The 18003-nt window shown below is 41.0% G+C and overlaps 2 protein-coding genes across 2 annotated transcripts in view; one reads left to right on the top strand and one right to left on the bottom strand.

Annotated features, from left to right (window-relative positions):
- Positions 1-18003, bottom strand: part of LOC140730700 (glycogen phosphorylase, brain form) — a 107620-nt gene that overhangs the window by 79007 nt on the left and 10610 nt on the right. The window contains exons 2-4 of the mRNA XM_073051491.1: positions 8160-8261; positions 6437-6515; positions 3671-3774 (exon numbers count right to left, since the gene is read on the bottom strand). Of these exons, the coding sequence (XP_072907592.1) occupies positions 3671-3774; positions 6437-6515; positions 8160-8261 (285 nt within the window). The remainder of the gene's footprint in view (positions 1-3670; positions 3775-6436; positions 6516-8159; positions 8262-18003) is intronic.
- Positions 12762-18003, top strand: part of LOC140730702 (barrier-to-autointegration factor-like) — a 35060-nt gene continuing 29818 nt past the window's right edge. Inside the window, exon 1 of the mRNA XM_073051496.1 lies at positions 12762-12782. The gene's annotated coding sequence lies outside the window, so the exon portion shown is untranslated. The remainder of the gene's footprint in view (positions 12783-18003) is intronic.

Raw genomic sequence — 18003 nt, 5'->3', positions numbered from 1 at the left:
AATTTCATATTTATAACTAGAGGCAATGAAGAAATGGGAATATATCTCCAAGTCAAGCTGGTGTGTGACACAGGGAACCAGAAGGAGTATGTGTGTGTGTTTCATTTTTGAGCAAATTATGAGGAGTTTCATGAGATAAGTTCTACAAGGTGAGCTGCATTAAGTTCCTCTGGACCCTGATAAGCCACCATTGCTTAAAGCTGCAGACTTGCAGAACAACAGTAGTAATCAATTTACTTTTGCCACCAGTATCTTGTCCCCATTCTCGGCATGAATGCTCCTGCCAGCCAAATTTTCTTCAAACGTCCATTTGTTAAGCAAAGGCCACAATAATTCTCTCATCACTACTGACATCACAGAGAATGGGTAGAGCTGCACAGCAGTGGGGGAAGAACATGGGATCACCCCTGGCTCATTGAACAGCAAGTCTCCATCTACACCTCCACCATCACCCCTATTAACGCCGACTCCATTAGCATACTCATCCCTGGGAAGACATTCGAACCAGTTCCATAGAGTGTGTCAGGAAAGACAATTAACTGGAGATGCAGCCATGAGGGCGGAGTAAAGTTGTGCTCATCTTGTGATGGCAGACAGTCTCTGTCTGTGCTGTATTAATCAATACTGCAGACTCACACAGGTCCCAGTTTGCCATATTAGCTGGAGTTACAGTAAATCAATGGGAATGTCGACCCTTGACCGGGCCAATTACAAAATGCTCATGTTTTAAAATGAGAGGCGAGTGAGAGAAAGGTTAAAGGCAATTGGTTCATGAGGCAAATTGATCTGAGAGAAAGAGTGGTGGTGCTTAGAACACCCTGCCAGGTGAAGTGGTGGAAGCAGATGAAGTAGTAACATTAGACAGGCAGGGAATGAAAGGATATAGACAAGAGCACATGCTGTTTCAATAGGCCAAGGCATGAATATTTCTGGAAAAAAGTAAATAAAAGGAAGATTTCACAAAATAATTATTTACTTGAGGGAAGCTGGTGAGTTTGGGGAACTCAGAATCAGGTTTATTATCACCGGCATGTGACGTGAAACTGGCAAGAAGGTGAAGCCAAGGCTGTGATCATTTCAGCCACCATGTTACTCACTGGCAGAACAACTTCAAGGACCCAAATGCTCAAATCCTGTTTATTATTAATTGTGCCCAATGTTTGGGGGAGGGGGAGTGTATTCCCACGCGAAGGGCCTCTTTCTGCAGTTTTAAATTTGAGATAATGAGGTAAAAAAAGCCGATGGAGAACAAAGAGGTTTATAGTCTGAGATAACTGGGTTAAAAAAAACGCAGATGGAGAACAAGACACATTAGTGACACAAACAAGTGAGCTGAACTAGTTGAAACCAAATGAAACAAATTAGAAAGCACTTTGCGAAAAGCCCAACAAACTGACTGACTTGCCCTGTGTTTTGAGGTTGGTACTTCATGTTATTTGTAAATAGCCCTTTAAGTCACCTGGCTACGGAGGAGGTTATCAGGGGTCCTGCTCCCAGCCTCCATGCAACAAGCTTTGTTATAAATGGGTATGCAGAAGAGTGCCAAGAGGGGACAATGTCAGTCAAAGCTGCTAAACAGCTTGCCAACATTTGTTGTCAAAACTAGCAGTTGGCTAACAGGCATCTCAATGAGGAAGAATAACGAAAAACAACATTCTGGAAATGAATTTGGACCAAGAAAAAGAGAGACAAAAGAAAAAAAAGTCAGAAACTTCGTGAAGGGAAAAAGGATCAAAAATTAAATTCTGCTTAATTATTTAATTTTGTTTTCTGCACTCAACCTATCAAGCTTTAAGAATAATTTCAAGCCTTAGATTTGAATGCAGCCCTTTCTGATGATCACAAAACAACAAAGCATTTATTGTATACACAAGCGTGAAAGAACAAAACATGAATAGAAATGGGTCATTAGTAAAATAAGGACAGTCTCTGGATAATTGCAAAATATATTCAATGCTCAAAAGAAATAACAAGGGCAGTAGAGGAAAGTAAATTCAAACAGAGTTGAGCAGGTTTGAATGTCAAAGTACAGGAGAACATTACTAATAATAACAGCATTTTTGCCGATTACATTGCAAGTTTTAGCCCAGCTCTGGGGGCACAAAGAACATTCCAGCTGACACATCTAGAGCATTAATAAATTCAAAATGCTGGTAGAACACAGCAGGCTAGGCAGCATCTATAGGGAGCATCTGCAGATTTCCTCGTGTTTGCTTAATAAATTCAATATTTGTTGGTGAGTTCATTTGCCAAGCTCTATTCCACAAAGACCATTAACTTAAAGCTCATCCAGGCAAAGACAATGTAGCGAGAGGAAGCAAAGGTGCATAGAGATTACCTCAGAAATAAAGACCCCCCCCCCCCCACCCAAGAACATGCTGATTGATCCAACCCAGAATAAAGAAGATTCCAGTTCCATACTCAATTCCACATAGAAATGCAGCATGGAGCAAGAACAGTTTCTACCCCACTGCTGCAAGACTATTAAATGGTTCCCCAGTGTGATAAAATGGTCTCTTGACCTCACAATCTACCTTATGAACTTGACCTTATTGTCTCCCAGCAATGCATTCTCTCTGTAGCTGAAACAATTTATTCTGCACTCTGTAATTGTGTTACCTTGTACCACCTCAATGCACTGTGTACTGATCTGATCTGCGTGAACAGTATGCATGATAAACTGTTCATTGTATCTCAGTCCATGTAACAATAGTAAGCCAATTTCAATTGACCTTTAATGTTTGTGCTGGCTGGCAAGAAGCTTCCCAAACCCATTCACAGCTGCAGATTATTCAACCCATCTGGTCTCTGCTGACAAAGCAATCTTATCTGTCTCATTCCTCCTCGTTTACCCACAATCCTTTAAAAAATTGTGGGGGAATTGAAAGTCATCGATAAAATTGGCTCAAACCGCTCTTTCAGATGATGACTTGCTTCACAATGGTACCATAGTAATGACCATACAAACCTTTTTAATATTACATTCCTTTCAGGATAACATATTCCTATTCATGTCCTGCCCCCAGCCGTCAGAATGGGTTCTAATCAAGACTAAAATATTGGCCAGAATTCCAAGGAATTGCATCCTTACCTTGTCTCAGAATGCCAAATAGCTCCAGTCCCCTGCTGTGAAAGGGAGGCCAATCTCTTCAAAGACTTTTCTTGCCTGGACTGACAGGACCAGCTGCAAACTATCCTTGCTTGGACATTACGTTAACCTTTGCCTTGCTGCAACTTCCACAGTATAGGCCTACACTTTTGTGTTCCCATTTCTGGAATGGATCCTGAAGCACTACCCTTTTCATCTGTAACAACGGTACTAACAACTAGATGAGCTTCAATCAGGATTAGGTAGGTGTAGCCAAAATTCCCGCCTTTACATTTTCTAGTCATAAATGGTGTTTCTTAGACCATGATCCTATCCTTTGATCCCAAACATCTTTACATTTCCAAATGTTCCACCTTTTTATTTGTCTAATACTCAATTCTATCCTGTTTTTATCCAAAATGGGTACGCTCATCTCTATTCACATTACTTTATGCTTTCAACTCCATGAGCCTCTGTCAACCAACAAACCTTACAGTTGGACTAACATCTCGATTTGTGAAACTGGCCAACAACAATAATAACAAGTATGTTCGTTTTCTGAAACAATTCCAGCAAACTCACCTGCCAACCATTATGAATCTTCTGATTGAAGATACCAAATTCATAGCGAATCCCGTAGCCATAGGCAGCTAAACCTAGTGTGGCCAATGAATCAAGGAAACAAGCTAAAAGTAAGAAATCAAGAAATAAATAGTTAGCAGAAGAGCCAATATTGCTTTACAGGTTTATTCACTTCTCCTGAAGTGAAGGAGGGAAAGGTTAGACTGATCTTGGAGTAGGTTCCTACTGTACTATGCAAACTTCCTAGGTACAGATATATATGACTGGGGTGCTTAAGACTTTTGCACAGCACTCTATTTGTCTACGTGGAGTGGAGAGCAAGTTTGTAAATCTGGTAGGAGCAAAGGATGGCGGGAATGGTGAGGGTGTGGGACAGAGGGCATAGAAGGAGTGTCGGGGCAGAGGGGGGTGTTGGCACAGGTGCAGACACACCCAGCCCTGAGGCATCAGTCAAGGTCATTTGATTCCAAACAATTGAATTATTGATTATTACAGAATGTTCCTCTGGTGCTTTCTGCTCCCTTCCCCTTCCCCTTTTTCAACCATGATTCCCCTCTCCTTACATCCTCCCCACTCTCAGTCTACAATAGGGACCCTTATCAGAATCAGGTTTATCATCACTCACATATATCATGAAATGTTTTTTTTGCAGCAGTACAGTGCAATACATAAAAGTACTACATTACTGAGCAATGTCTCAGGCACCCTAGCTATATACACGTGCCCAACACTTTTGCACAGTATTGTATGTTCTATGCTCTACTTTCCAAGGTGGGCGGCCAACAGATTTTCATTGTTTCCCATCCCCCTCAGTGCTAATTGATGACGCTGCTGTAAAGTGCAACGTACATACTCCCAGCATGAATTCAGTTCCTATGACTCTGTTTTTGCTGGTCCAAGACAAGGCTGCATAAATAACACGTCTTCCAAAAGGTTCTGAAAATTAGAGGAGGACTTCTTTAAGCAAAATGAAGCCAGAGTATGTACACAGTTGAAGCCAGTAAACAGTTCAGCAACATTTTAAAAAGGATTTACTCACCAATACTGAGTAAGAACCCGGCTTTATTTACAGAACTGCTCTGTATGTCACCAAAGTCCAAGCAAAACAAAAATCACATTTTACAGCACTGCTTTATTGTGCTTGCTTGTGGTTAGGAGTACAGGAATAAATTTGAGCTGGACCATGAAAAATGACTTCACTTTGCAAAATTAACCCAATTCTGAACATCGTTTGTGCCTCAGCTGTTGATCGCATCTAGGTTGGCAACCTTAGCTTTGAGGCACTGGCTGTGGCTCAGAGATTTGGAGTGTGGCACTGGGGGCAGACATTTTTGGACTCAAATCCCAATATACTTGAACAAAAAAAATCCCATCCCAGCACAAATGTAAGCACTGCAGTGTTAAAGATGCCATCATTTGGATGAACATTTAAATGCATTTATCTTCTCAGGAGGATACTAAAAAACTCCTTTTGCACCACATTGAGTCAGGGTAATTAGTCATCTGCAGCATACCGTTAATGACTTTTCCTCAACCATTATCATTAAAGAAATCTGATTAACTAATTATCATTACGCTAGTTTATGGCTGATTTCCTCCTCCTATTTATCAAGGTGTCCCCTGTGGTCAAGGGTGATTAGCTTCTACTCCAGCCCTGTAGATCCTGAGGTGGTTGAAAAGCTCTCTGTGGAATCTGCAGACTCTGCCTCAGGGGGCTCAGTTGGAACTTGGTGGGATGAGCATGGGGGCTTATTTATAATATACTTTGTCTCATCATTCTTTTGCACAGATCCACAACGCTCATTGCCTTCCTGGTCTTGGTCCAGTGACTATGAGTAGGTGACAATGTTCTTTCCTCCCATCCCAAAAGAGGTTTTGGTACACCCTTGAAGGACTTTGTGTCTTTAAAAACTATTTACTGCTTCAAATTCTGAAGTAAACTGCTTCTGCTAGTGACAAACGAGAAAATCTGTAGATGCTGGAAATCTGAGCAACACAGAAAATGCTGGAGGAACGTCAACCGTATTCTTTTCTAGATGCTGCCTGGTGTGTGTGTGTTGTGCTCGTGGGTTGGAGTTAGTCATGAGGATTTTTTTAAACCAGAGTGTGGTAAATCTGTGGAATTCATTGCCACAGATGGCTGTGGAGGCCAAGTCATTGGCTATATTTAAAGCAGAGGTTGATGGGTTCTTGATTAGTAATGTGTTAAAGGATACAGCAGAAGATAGGAGAATGGGGTTGAGCAGGATAATGAATCAGCCATGTGGAATGGTGGAGTGGACTTGATGGGCTGAATGGCCTAATTCTGTTCCTGTGTCTTATGGTTTGATCAGAGTCTTGATGTTGGTCTGGGACACGGGTTAACTCCTACCATTAACTGAGGAGTTCATGGACCCCAGGTTGGAAAACCCTGGTCTAGAAGGGCCTGACTTCAATCTGCCTATCATGCTGCAGACTTTGAAGATCTGGCAGCAACAGCAGGACTTCTAATGCCTTGCGCAGCCTCTTCATGCCTTCTGATATTACAACAGTGCCTATTCTTCATGGTACTTCATAAGGATAAAACATTTTGAGGGACAAATTTATTTACATAAAATACAATTCAAGTCTTGCTCTCGCAAGGAGGAGCCAAGGGTGCAGATACTGAAACACAAGCTTAGATACAAGTATGTAATTGACTTAAACAATTCAAACATATACTGCACCATATGTGCATAAAAAGTAAGTGAAAATCGATCTCAGTGAGTTGCCATTTATAATAATTACCTGCCAGTCGACCTAGACCTCCATTGCCCAGTCCAGCATCCTCTTCAATTTCCTCCAGCTCTTCAATATCTAGACCCAACTAGATAATCGAGGGAAGGAGTAAAGTTACACCAAAAATATGATATTAAATCCATTTGACAAAATAGTTCCCTTTTATCTTTTCATTTTGAATATTAAAAATTGCCCAGCATCACTGACCCAATTTATATAAATCCATCATAACATATTTTTCTACTTGAGCTCACAATACAATATTGTTCTTTTTGCCTTTCACCTTCATTTAAGGAGAGGTTTCTGCTGGCAACAAGACAACCATGCTCACCCAGTGACAACTTGCTGGTCTAAAACTGAATGGGAAGAACAAGGATGCAGTCCATTGGGGCAGAACATGCTTTGTTCCACAAAGCTGCTGAACACAAACTTTGACCAATAGCTAAGCCTCATCCTTTGGTTAACTGGTTAATAAATCTGTCAAAACGTAATCAAACCAGTTCTTACTCTCCTTGACTTAAAGGAGACCAATGTCACGACTTGTACAATAGAAGAGTAACCTTGAACTTAATGAGATACCAACAGCTTCACACGGTACTACTGTCTGCAGCCCAATGCACCCATCATCTCTTCCATGACATTTAACAGAAGAGTGCCAAGTTATTTTCTCTGTGAAGATTTGTCATGTTTTCAATGATAGAAGTAATCAGAGGACATCAGATTTAAGACAGTTTCAGAACAGAACCAAGGGAAAGTAGATATCTTCATTCTGCATTCCATCTGTGATGTGCAAACTGAAGGCGTTCACTATCAGGTAAGTGGTTATGTGCTCAATAAGGAGATATGGTTTCCAATACTAATGAAAGAAACAGGGGCATGGGGTAGTAATTGGATGCCTTTTTCAATCCAGTGCTGTGGACAAGGATGCAAGTAGCTTTATACTACAGTTATACCACAAACAATGTTGGTGGCTTCCTTGCTGGTACAGTGTACTGAGATGTTCCTGCTTACATACACATATTACAGACACGCTAAAATGTTAAATTAAATGTGGTGCTTTTATCCAGTAGCTAGAATGACTGCTCTTGGATTACATAATTGATGTCCTCAATCTTAATGGCTGGATGCTGAATACATCAATACAACTTTCAAAGACCATATGGTGCAGCAATAAAATCACTCCTTGGATAAAGTGGTGCATTCATTGCTGCCAGGAAACTGTATTGTGCAAATAAATGTTGAAGGACACAAAAGGCAATAACACTGGAGGCTCTAATGAATACAAAACAAGACCAGTGTTGCCTGTGTGATTACAGCTGACATTTATTTACCACATTCATTGCACATTGAAGTGGACCTTCTCATCATTTCTATAAAAGGCAGTTAAAAAATAAACTTCCGGAGCCAGAGCTCTCTCTAACATGACTTCAAGTTCAAGCTATTCCATCACATTATCTGATCATAAGCAGGAATACACATGCACAATAAAAACAGAGCTAGAAAAGCCTCACTTCTAATCTACATTACCCAGAAGGAAGAATGGACTCTTAATTTCCATAAGCTCATCCACAAGATGAAGCTCAGGCAGTAGTTCAAATGTTCTTCATCTGAGCCATTAATAAGTTGCTGCTCTACACATTGATAACTTGCTGCAATTCTTGTCTATGCATTCAATTTCTGATGACTGCGGTAACAGAATTCTGCAAGCTAGCCAAAGATTCATGCAGCATACCTGATATATGGCCTCATCTGTGGCATTCTCCATTCCCAGGTTCACCATAGTATTCTGCAAGGTCCGGCCCATGTAGAACTCCAGAGACAAGTAGTATATACGCTGTAATGCACAAGGATGCTTATTTTAACAGAGCAAACTTCTAAGCTTATGACGAACTTCTATAGATATGAGGGTACATTAATTAGCTGTATGGAAACACCAATGTCCTTGAAGGGACATCCTACAAAAAATAATGGAATACGGCCATCACATGTGAGAACCTCCCCATCACTGAGCACATCTAAACAAAGCAGTATTGCAGGAAAGTGAAGCATCCATCATCAGTGACCCCCACCATCCATGACAGGCTCTCTTCTCGCTGCTGTCATCAGGAAGAAGGAACAGAAGCCTCAGGACTGACACTACCAAGTTCAGGAACACTTACTTATCCTTGGCCTTCGGGCTCTTTAACTGAAGGGGTAACCACTCGCCCCATCAATGAAATGTTCCCACAACCAACGGACTCACTTTCAAGAACTCTTTATCTCATGCTCTCAATATTTATTGTTTATTTATTTATTCTTCTTCTTTCTTTCTTTCCACCAGTGAGCACATCTACAAGGAGCACTGCTGCAAGAAAGCAGCATCCATCATCAGGAAATCACCTTCTTTTTCTTGGGCTCCTCACTTCCAGCGGAGCGTAGGCCATCATTGATCTCCCATCTCCATCATCCTCCAAAGTCAATGGTATGGTCAAAGTTCATCAAAGCTTCTGCAATCCATTACATCCATGGTACAGGGGATTGGCCTATACAGCATCAAGAACCTCCACCATCTGGAACTTGCTCTGCTATTGTCACTATCACAATGCTCCTTACTCTATCAGCTTTATACAATACTGTAATTTTTAAAAATATATTTAAAGTGTCCATTTCATTTTCTTTAGAACATGACTCCTAAATTTATTTCCCTCACTCATTCAGGTACAATGTTGTTATGTATGAACAAAATTGCTGTTGCTCCTTCTCACATCTTGTGGTACAGCGGGTGGCATTTTTTTTTGCCGTTTCGTTAGCACGTGTCTGGTTTTGTTTTAAAGAGGCCGAGTTGCTAGCTCGACACTCAACTCAGCACAGATGGAAAGCATGCAAGGAGACAGCTGGATTTGAACCTGGGAACATCTACCTCGAGGTCTGGTGCTGATGCCACTACACCACTGGTCAGCCCATGAAGAACATTAGATTATGGATTTCTTGGTGCAATTTGCATGAAAGTACAACTCAAAGAAATTACCAAACGAAAAATATTATGGGAATATCTGCATAATTGCTTACAGTGGCCCAGGTTTGATCCTGAACCCCTTTGTCCTTTTGACTGCTTGGAGTTCTCAAAACTGTTTTGGTTTCCACCCACAACACAAAGATGTGCTGGATTAGTTGAATGCTGTAGATTATCCTTAGTGTAGATGAGTGGGAGGAGGATCAGGGTAGAATTGAAAGAACAGTTTTTAGCAGGATTAAATGAGTCTGATGGGAGCGTTAAGAGAACTTGCATAAACCCAATGACCTCCATCAATGTCGAGAAAAATATCCCCAATGTTTCAGGATGTAGAGGAAAGCTGCAAGGTGAATTGGCTAACTAACCCATAGAGTCCTTCACTCAACTGGTTCAGCAAGTATGGGCTTGAGCAAGAATTATGTTCCTTGAACACAAATCAAACATTACTGCCACTTCAACCATCCTCCTGATTTAGTCAAATTCATTACATATTTTATAAAACTGTTAATCATCTCAATGGAAGTGTTCTAAGAAGCAACAAACTTCTCAGAAGCCTCCTCCTAGGCTTTTGGCCTAACTTTAACATCAAAAAGCATTTTCTTGCATTAGGTCACATGCAATGTTCCCTCTAATTTGTAATGACCAGCGTGCGCAAAAATCTTATGCAGTGCAATTGTTTGCCCAGTGACAACAACATGTGCACACTGAGTAAGTTCTTCAATGCAAACAGTATAAATAAGCCAGATCTAAAATCTGCAGACAAATCATCACAAACTCCACATTGTCAACACCGTCTGTATCAAAAACCAGAAAAGGAAATGGATTGTGTACCAACACAAAATATACTTTACTAATGAGGAAGAGGGTGACAATCTTTTGTGCACTAGTAGCAAATGATATGCACACCTTAGAGGGAACATTGGTCACATGGTTTAGTACCACCATTGGAAGAATTTTTCTTCAATGGTAAAGTGACCATCAGAAATCATAAACCTTTATGAATATAACTCTGCTAACCAATACGCCCTCATCATTTATGACTATTCAGCAGCATCTATGTCAAATCATCTCCACTATTATGCAGATCACCTGGATCTTATCCAACTATTCTGTGGCTTTTCTTATTGTTAATTACTCCTTGTAGGTGGGTGATGGAAGAGAGTCAAGTGTGGAGTTAGGATTGGGTGACTGAATTAGTTATGGGAGAATAATAATAATAATAAGCAGAATAGTATTGATGGGATTGCTCTGAGAGTCAGCATAGACTTGATAAGTCAAATGGTTTCCTTTTATTTTGTTGATTATATTTTGAGATATAGCACAGTAACAGGCCCTTCCAACCCAATGAGCCTGCACTACCCCATAACACCCACATGATTGATAAACCTACAATTGCATTTGTTTTGTCTCTCCTCTCGCAGTGGAAGGAGTAATACCTGTCTCTCCAGAGAGAGACAGAGAAGTTGAAATGTTGGAAGGAGCAGTTAGTAGACCAATGTCTCTCTTTGGGGCTTTTCTTTTGTTGGAAATACTGATGCTTTATGCCAGAATAAGTAGCGGTGAGGGAGAGGGTTGATGTGCGGGTAGGGGACTTCGGGGTTCTTACGCTTTTTTGTCATTCATTCTTTCGGGTTTTTCCTTCTGTTTTGAGGATGTCTGCAGAGTGAGGATTTCAGGTTGTATACTGTATAATTTCTCTGGCATTAAATGAAACCATTTTTGGAGTGTGGGAGGAAACCCATGCGGTCTTGAGAAAAGCGTACAAACTCCTTGCGCAGAGCAGTGGAAACTGAACCTGGGTTACTGGCGCTGAAATAGTGAGACGCTAACCACTACGCCGTGGTGCCACCCAATGTTGTAGGAAAGTATCAGAAATTTTGAAAAATGGTTGCCTCAGTTGTCACCCTTCTTAAAACTTGAGTTCTCCAAATCTCTGGTAACAAACACCAGAAGTGATACAAGTTGCACTCACCTGTCACTTCTGTTCGATCCCACCTGACAAATAAATTGATTTTAAAATTCTCATGTTATTCCAAATCGTTCCATGTTTCAGTCTTTCCTAGTAAGGCTCCTATAGCTCTATAATCTCTCCACTCCTCCGATTCTAAGCTATTGTTGATCCCAAATTTTAACCCCAGCATTAATGATGGTGTTCCGTAGCCAAAACCTTCTGCACTGGAAATGCTTCCCAAACCTCTTCACCTAACCTTCCTCAGAAATATTCCAAAATCATACCAAGCTACTGTCCTCTCACCCAGGATCTCTCAATGTGCTCCAATGACTTATTTTTCTCCAGAAAAATACAAAGGTGAAGTGTAAGAGTCATTTTATTACCTTAAAGATACTACATAGATAACTAGGTCAATGATTCATGGACAGCTTCTTCCCCTCTCCCATCCAATTTCTGAACATAATTGCATTGTACTGCTGCTGCAAAGACAACAAATTTCACAACCAGTGATATTAAACCAGATTCTGAAATGTGTGGCGACATTTATGGGCTCCCCCAGTGCATCCTTTGGTTTATTGGCTGTCTTTGTCAATGATTTATTTCATTGTGTTTCGATGTCTATCTGGATAGTAAATCTGAATCCTAAAAGAGTAGTGGATACAGCCCAGTCCATCACAGGCAAAGCCCTCCCCACCCTTGAGCACTGCCAGAAGAAAGCGGTATCCATCATCATCATGGACCCCCACCATCCAGGTCAGGCTGTGAGAAGACAGCCTTCGGGAAGGAGGTACAGGAGCCTTAGGTCCCACAGCACCAGGTTCAGAAACAGTTATTGCCCTTCAATCATCAGGCTCCTGAACCAATGTGGATAACTACACTCACCTCAACACAGAATGGATACCACAACCTATGGACTCATGTTCTCCGGATTACTTATTTACTTTTTATTTGTATAGTTTGTCTTCTTTTGCACATTGGTTGTTTGTCAATCTTTGTGTGGAGTTTCATTGATTCTATTGTATTTCTCTGTTCTACTATAAATGTCTGCAAGAAAATGAATCTCAAGGTAGTGTATGGTGATACATCAGTACTTCATTAATAAAATTACTTTGAATTTGCGCACGTCTCTATGTCTGTGTGACGCACATCAAAGGATCAATTGGATGCACTTAAATCATTACCATCCAGAAAACAGTCTCGTTTCCAAGTGATCTGTTTGTGGCTTTTCAACTTGTACAGGCACGTTCAAAGAGGTGGAGAGGCTTAGATAAAGAAATTGGTGGCCAGACAGTTGAAGGCATTTTCTCAAATATAGGGGAGGGGTAATACAAGGCAGAAAGAATTGGAAAAGCCAAATCATGATGCTCATAGCCTTGCAGGAAACTGGAGGAGAACTTTGATCAAATTTACCGGTATGTATAAAAATCAACATCAAACGAGGACCGAATGCATGTCAGCAGCTCAAAGGCTCATAGCTAAATGGTGCACTAAGTAGTTATACAGCAGCAGAGCTTTGGATGACTTTTAAACCAGGAGTCCACAGACCCCTCGGTTAATGGAAGGGGTCCATTGGATAAAAAACGTTGGGAACCTCTGCATTAAAAGGTCCTATGGCAAAAGGTGGCCATAGGCTAGCTGTGATCTCTGTCCAAAGTCAGCAGTCTGTTAGAACTAATTTCTTTTTTTCAAACTCTAAAGTTGTATCACCATTTGGGGAAATAATTGGAACAAGCCTATCTTGTTTGGAATTGCATCTCTACATTACTCAATGCTGCCGATGAATGAATATTGAGAAATTAGTTTTAATACTATCACATGTTAAGTGAAAGCCTTTGCTCATATGTCAATCAGTCAGATACATACCAACATTGAAGTAGAAGAAAGAAAACAGAATACAGAATATGGTATTACAGTTACGGAGAGAGCATTTCAAATAAATAATATGCAAGCAACATATTGAGGTAGACTGGGAGATGAACAGTTAATCTTTTGGCATACAAGAGATCTGCTCAGAAGTTCCATAACAACACAAAAGCCGTCATTGAGCCTGGTGTACACACTCTCAAACTTTTGCATTTTCAGCCCAGTGAGAGAGGGAAGAAGAGAGAATGACCGGGGTGGGAAGAATCTTTAATTATGTTGGCAGCAGAGCTTGCATTAATGAGGCTTTGCTTTGCTGACTGCACTTAACTAACCAGTGATGAGCCATTGTAAACAAACCACATGAATGCTCAAGTGCCCAACAGCAGAGTATCCATACATTTGCTTCCCCCAGCTAAGCTGCACAAATTCCTGTGCTTAGCTAGTGATCCATCAATCATAGACTCACAGCAGTCCAGCTGCCAATGTGGCTGGCACTTGTGATCAATATGCGCGTTCAGAACTAAAAAATAAACATCTAAACAAGAGAAAGAGAACAAAAAATATCAAAGCTCCTCTTAAAGAAAATCTTTTGTAACCTCAGGGCACCCCAAACTACTTTTATGATACACTTATTGTTCTAACTTGAGAAACAGAGTGAATAAGTATACTCAATGACCACTTTATTATGTACTCCTCCTTAGGAAATGAAAATACCTAAACAGGCAATCATGTGGCAGCAACTTAATGCATAAAAGACATGGTCAAGAGGTTCAGTTGTTGTTCAGACCAAACATCAGAATGCGGAAGTATGTGATCCAGGTTACTTTTGACCATGGAATGATCACTGGTGCCAGACAGGGTGGTTTGAGTTTCTCAGCAACTGTTGATTTCTTGTGATTTTCACACACAACAGTCTCTAGAGTTTACAGATGCATGAAAAAATGCATCATTTAAGCACCATGGTAGCGTAGCGGGTAGCACGACGCTATTGCAGCTCAGGGCATTCCGGAGCTTGAAATTCAATTCCAGCACCCTTCTGTACAGAGTCTCTGCATGTCCTCCCCGTGGAAGGTGTGGGCTTTCACTGGGTCCTCCCACAGTCCAAAGACTTGTTTGGTAGATTAAGATAGATAGATAGATAGATACTTTATTCATCCCCATGGGGAAATTCAACTTTTTTTCCAATGTCCCATACACTTGTTGTAGCAAAACTAATTACATACAATACTTAACTCAGTAAAAAAAAAATGATATGCATCTAAATCACTATCTCAAAAAGCATTAATAATAGCTTTTAAAAAGTTCTTAAGTCCTGGCGGTAGAATTGTAAAGCCTAATGGCATTGGGGAGTATTGACCTCTTCATCCTGTCTGAGGAGCATTGCATCGATAGTAACCTGTCGCTGAAACTGCTTCTCTGTCTCTGGATGGTGCTATGTAGAGGATGTTCAGAGTTATCCATAATTGACCGTAGCCTACTCAGCGCCCTTCGCTCAGCTACCGATGTTAAACTCTCCAGTACTTTGCCCACAACAGAGCCCGCCTTCCTTACCAGCTTATTAAGATGTGAGGCGTCCCTCTTCTTAATGCTTCCTCCCCAACACGCCACCACAAAGAAGAGGGCGCTCTCCACAACTGACCTATAGAACATCTTCAGCATCTCACTACAGACATTGAATGACGCCAACCTTCTAAGGAAGTACAGTCGACTCTGTGCCTTCCTGCACAAGGCATCTGTGTTGGCAGTCCAGTCTAGCTTCTCGTCTAACTGTACTCCCAGATACTTGTAGGTCTTAACCTGCTCCACACATTCTCCATTAATGATCACTGGCTCCATATGAGGCCTAGATCTCCTAAAGTCCACCACCATCTCCTTGGTCTTGGTGATATTGAGACGCAGGTAGTTTGAGTTGCACCATATCACAAAGTCCTGTATCAGTTTCCTATACTCCTCCTCCTGTCCATTCCTGACACACCCCACTATGGCCGTGTCATCAGCGAACTTCTGCACATGGCAGGACTCCGAGTTATATTGGAAGTCTGATGTGTACAGGGTGAACAGGACCGGAGAGAGTACGGTTCCCTGCGGCGCTCCTGTGCTGCTGACCACCGTGTCAGACCTACAGTCTCCCAACCGCACATACTGAGGTCTATCTGTCAAGTAGTCCACTATCCAATCCACCATGTGAGAGACTACTCCCATCTCCGTTAGTTTGTGCCTTAAGATCTTGGGCTGGATGGTGTTAAAGGCACTAGAGAAGTCAAGGAATGTAATCCTCACAGCACAACTGACCCCATCTAGGTGAGAGAGTGATTTGTGCAGCAAATAATTGGACATTGTAAATTGTCCCATGACTTGATTAAGGTTAATCAACTTTGTCAGTGGTTGCTAGGGTGGCTTGGTTCAAAGAGCTGGAAGGGCATACTCCAAATGCTGCATCGCTAAAATAAGTTTTTAAAAAACATCCAATAAGGGGCAGTTCTGTGGGTGGAAATGTCTTGTTAATGAGAGAGGTCAGAGGAGAATGGTCGGACTGGTTCAACACTTTACAACAGTGATGTACAGAAGAGTATTTCTGAATGCACAACATGTCAAACCTTGAAGTAGATGGGCTACAGTAGCAGAAGACCATGATCATACAGAACACTCAGTGGCCACTTTATTAGGTAAGGAGGACCCTAATAAGAGTGGCCAGCGAGAGCAGATGTACAATGAAGCAGCTCCACAAGAAGCAACACAATAAAAGCAAATAAATAATTGTCATGAGAGGGGAGAAGTACAATTTTTCCTGTTTGTGAGACTTAAGCATACAGATATGTTACTGTATTCCCCTGCATTAGGTGAACGGCTGTGAGAAATAAATAATTTCATTGCAAGCATGATGTCATCTACTTGGGATCTAAAAAAGAGAGAATGGATTACATTCTGACAAGAAACATGTTGTAATTTTGCCCGAGACTCACTGCACGCCAATGTGAACTGCTTCATGTTTTGAGAAGTTGCAAACAGAACTGAATATTTTACAACCACCAATTCTGAGGGGGAAAGTCATTGATGGAGTTGAGATCCGTTTTAAAACTACCCTAAAAACTTCTGTAGCTGTATCCTTGGCCTGATTATTGACTTACAACCCATACCCATCTCAGAACCAAAATCAGGTTTAATATCACTGACATATTGTGAAACCTGTTGTTTTGCAGCAGCAGTATAGTGTAATACATAAAAATACTAAATTACAATAAGAACTACATACTGTACATTTTAAACTTAAATACGTAGTGCAAAAAGAGAGCAAAAATAGTGAGGTCGTGTTCATCGGTTGGTTCATTATCTGTTCACAAATCTGATGTGGAGGGGAAGAAGCTGTTCCTAAAATGTTGAGTGTGTCCCTTCGGGCTCCTAAACCCCCTCCTTCTTGGTTGCAATAAGAGGGCATGTCCAGGATAAAGGGGGCCCTTAATGATGGAGGCCACCTTTTTGAGATATTGCCTTTTGAAAATATCCTCAATGCTGGGAAGACTAATGACCATGATGGAGATGACCGAGATTGCAACTTTCTGCAGCTTTTTCCATCCTGTGCAGTGGCCCTTCCATACTAGATACTTGCAGTGGCCCTTCCATATTTTCCTTGGTGCTTGATATAACTTCAACCAGTAAAAGGTTTTGCCCCTCTATTATCAATGAACCAGTTTTACAAGTGCTATATAATGTTACAATGTTGCCTTGATGTCAAGGCCAGCCATTCATAGCACACCACTGCAATTCAAATTTTTTATCCATATTCTGACCAAAGCTTTAAAGAATTCAAGTGATCCCCTTAGGAGTCCAAATTGTGAGTAAAAAAAAATGCAAGAATGAAAAATAGTAGTGTGAGGTGTGGTCAATCTGCCCTTGGTTCAGCTCCATCTTCCTACATGATGCTATAACCAACTTCCTCACTAAATATCAGCCTGAACATTCAATGACACAATCGTTATGTTTTGTAATTCAAAACACTGAACTAATTCAATGGTAGACACCAGAGTCTGAATTGAAAGTCTAACTTCATGTTTTACTTTAAGCGAGGCACGCACGTATCATGTGGCAGTGTGTATTTTTACATATAACCCACAATGAATTATTTAAACAAATAAGGAATGCTTAATCAACATATTTACAATATTATTCAAATTTTACTGAAATATTAAATACACAACGATCGCCATAGCTCTCTGGCAATGAGAGTTCCACAGATGCATTACCGCTTGAAATGCATCCTTGCCCATGTTTTCCTTAAATAATTGGGAACTAATTCTTATTCTGAAATAATACCCCCTCTAGTACCAGATTCCACTATAATGAAAAACACTAACATCTGCCTGGTCAAGTCCCCTCAGAATTTGCTTAAATAATCTAACTGCAGGTTTTAAATGCCAATAATGTCCAGGCCCACGTTACTCAACCTTTCCTTACCGGAGAGAGACCTGAGGAGATTGCAGTACTGGAATAGAGTCACAGCACTACAGCACAGAAAACAGGTCTTTTGGCCCATCTAGTTCATTCCAAACTGCAATTCTGTCTAGTTCGATCAACTGGCACCTGGACCGCAGCCCACCATATACCTCCCATCCTATATAATTCCATAACTTCTCTTAAATGTTGCAATCAAATCCACATACACCACTTTCACTGGCAGCTCGTTCCACACTCACACCATCTTCTGAGTGAAGTTCCCCCCTTGTTTCTTTATAAACCAGCTCAACTCAGTGAATTCTCTCTGAACTGCCTGAT

The sequence above is a fragment of the Hemitrygon akajei genome, chromosome 7, assembly GCF_048418815.1.
Source record: "Hemitrygon akajei chromosome 7, sHemAka1.3, whole genome shotgun sequence".
Classification (NCBI taxonomy): domain Eukaryota; kingdom Metazoa; phylum Chordata; class Chondrichthyes; order Myliobatiformes; family Dasyatidae; genus Hemitrygon; species Hemitrygon akajei.
This window is presented reverse-complemented; position numbering and strand designations above follow the sequence as displayed.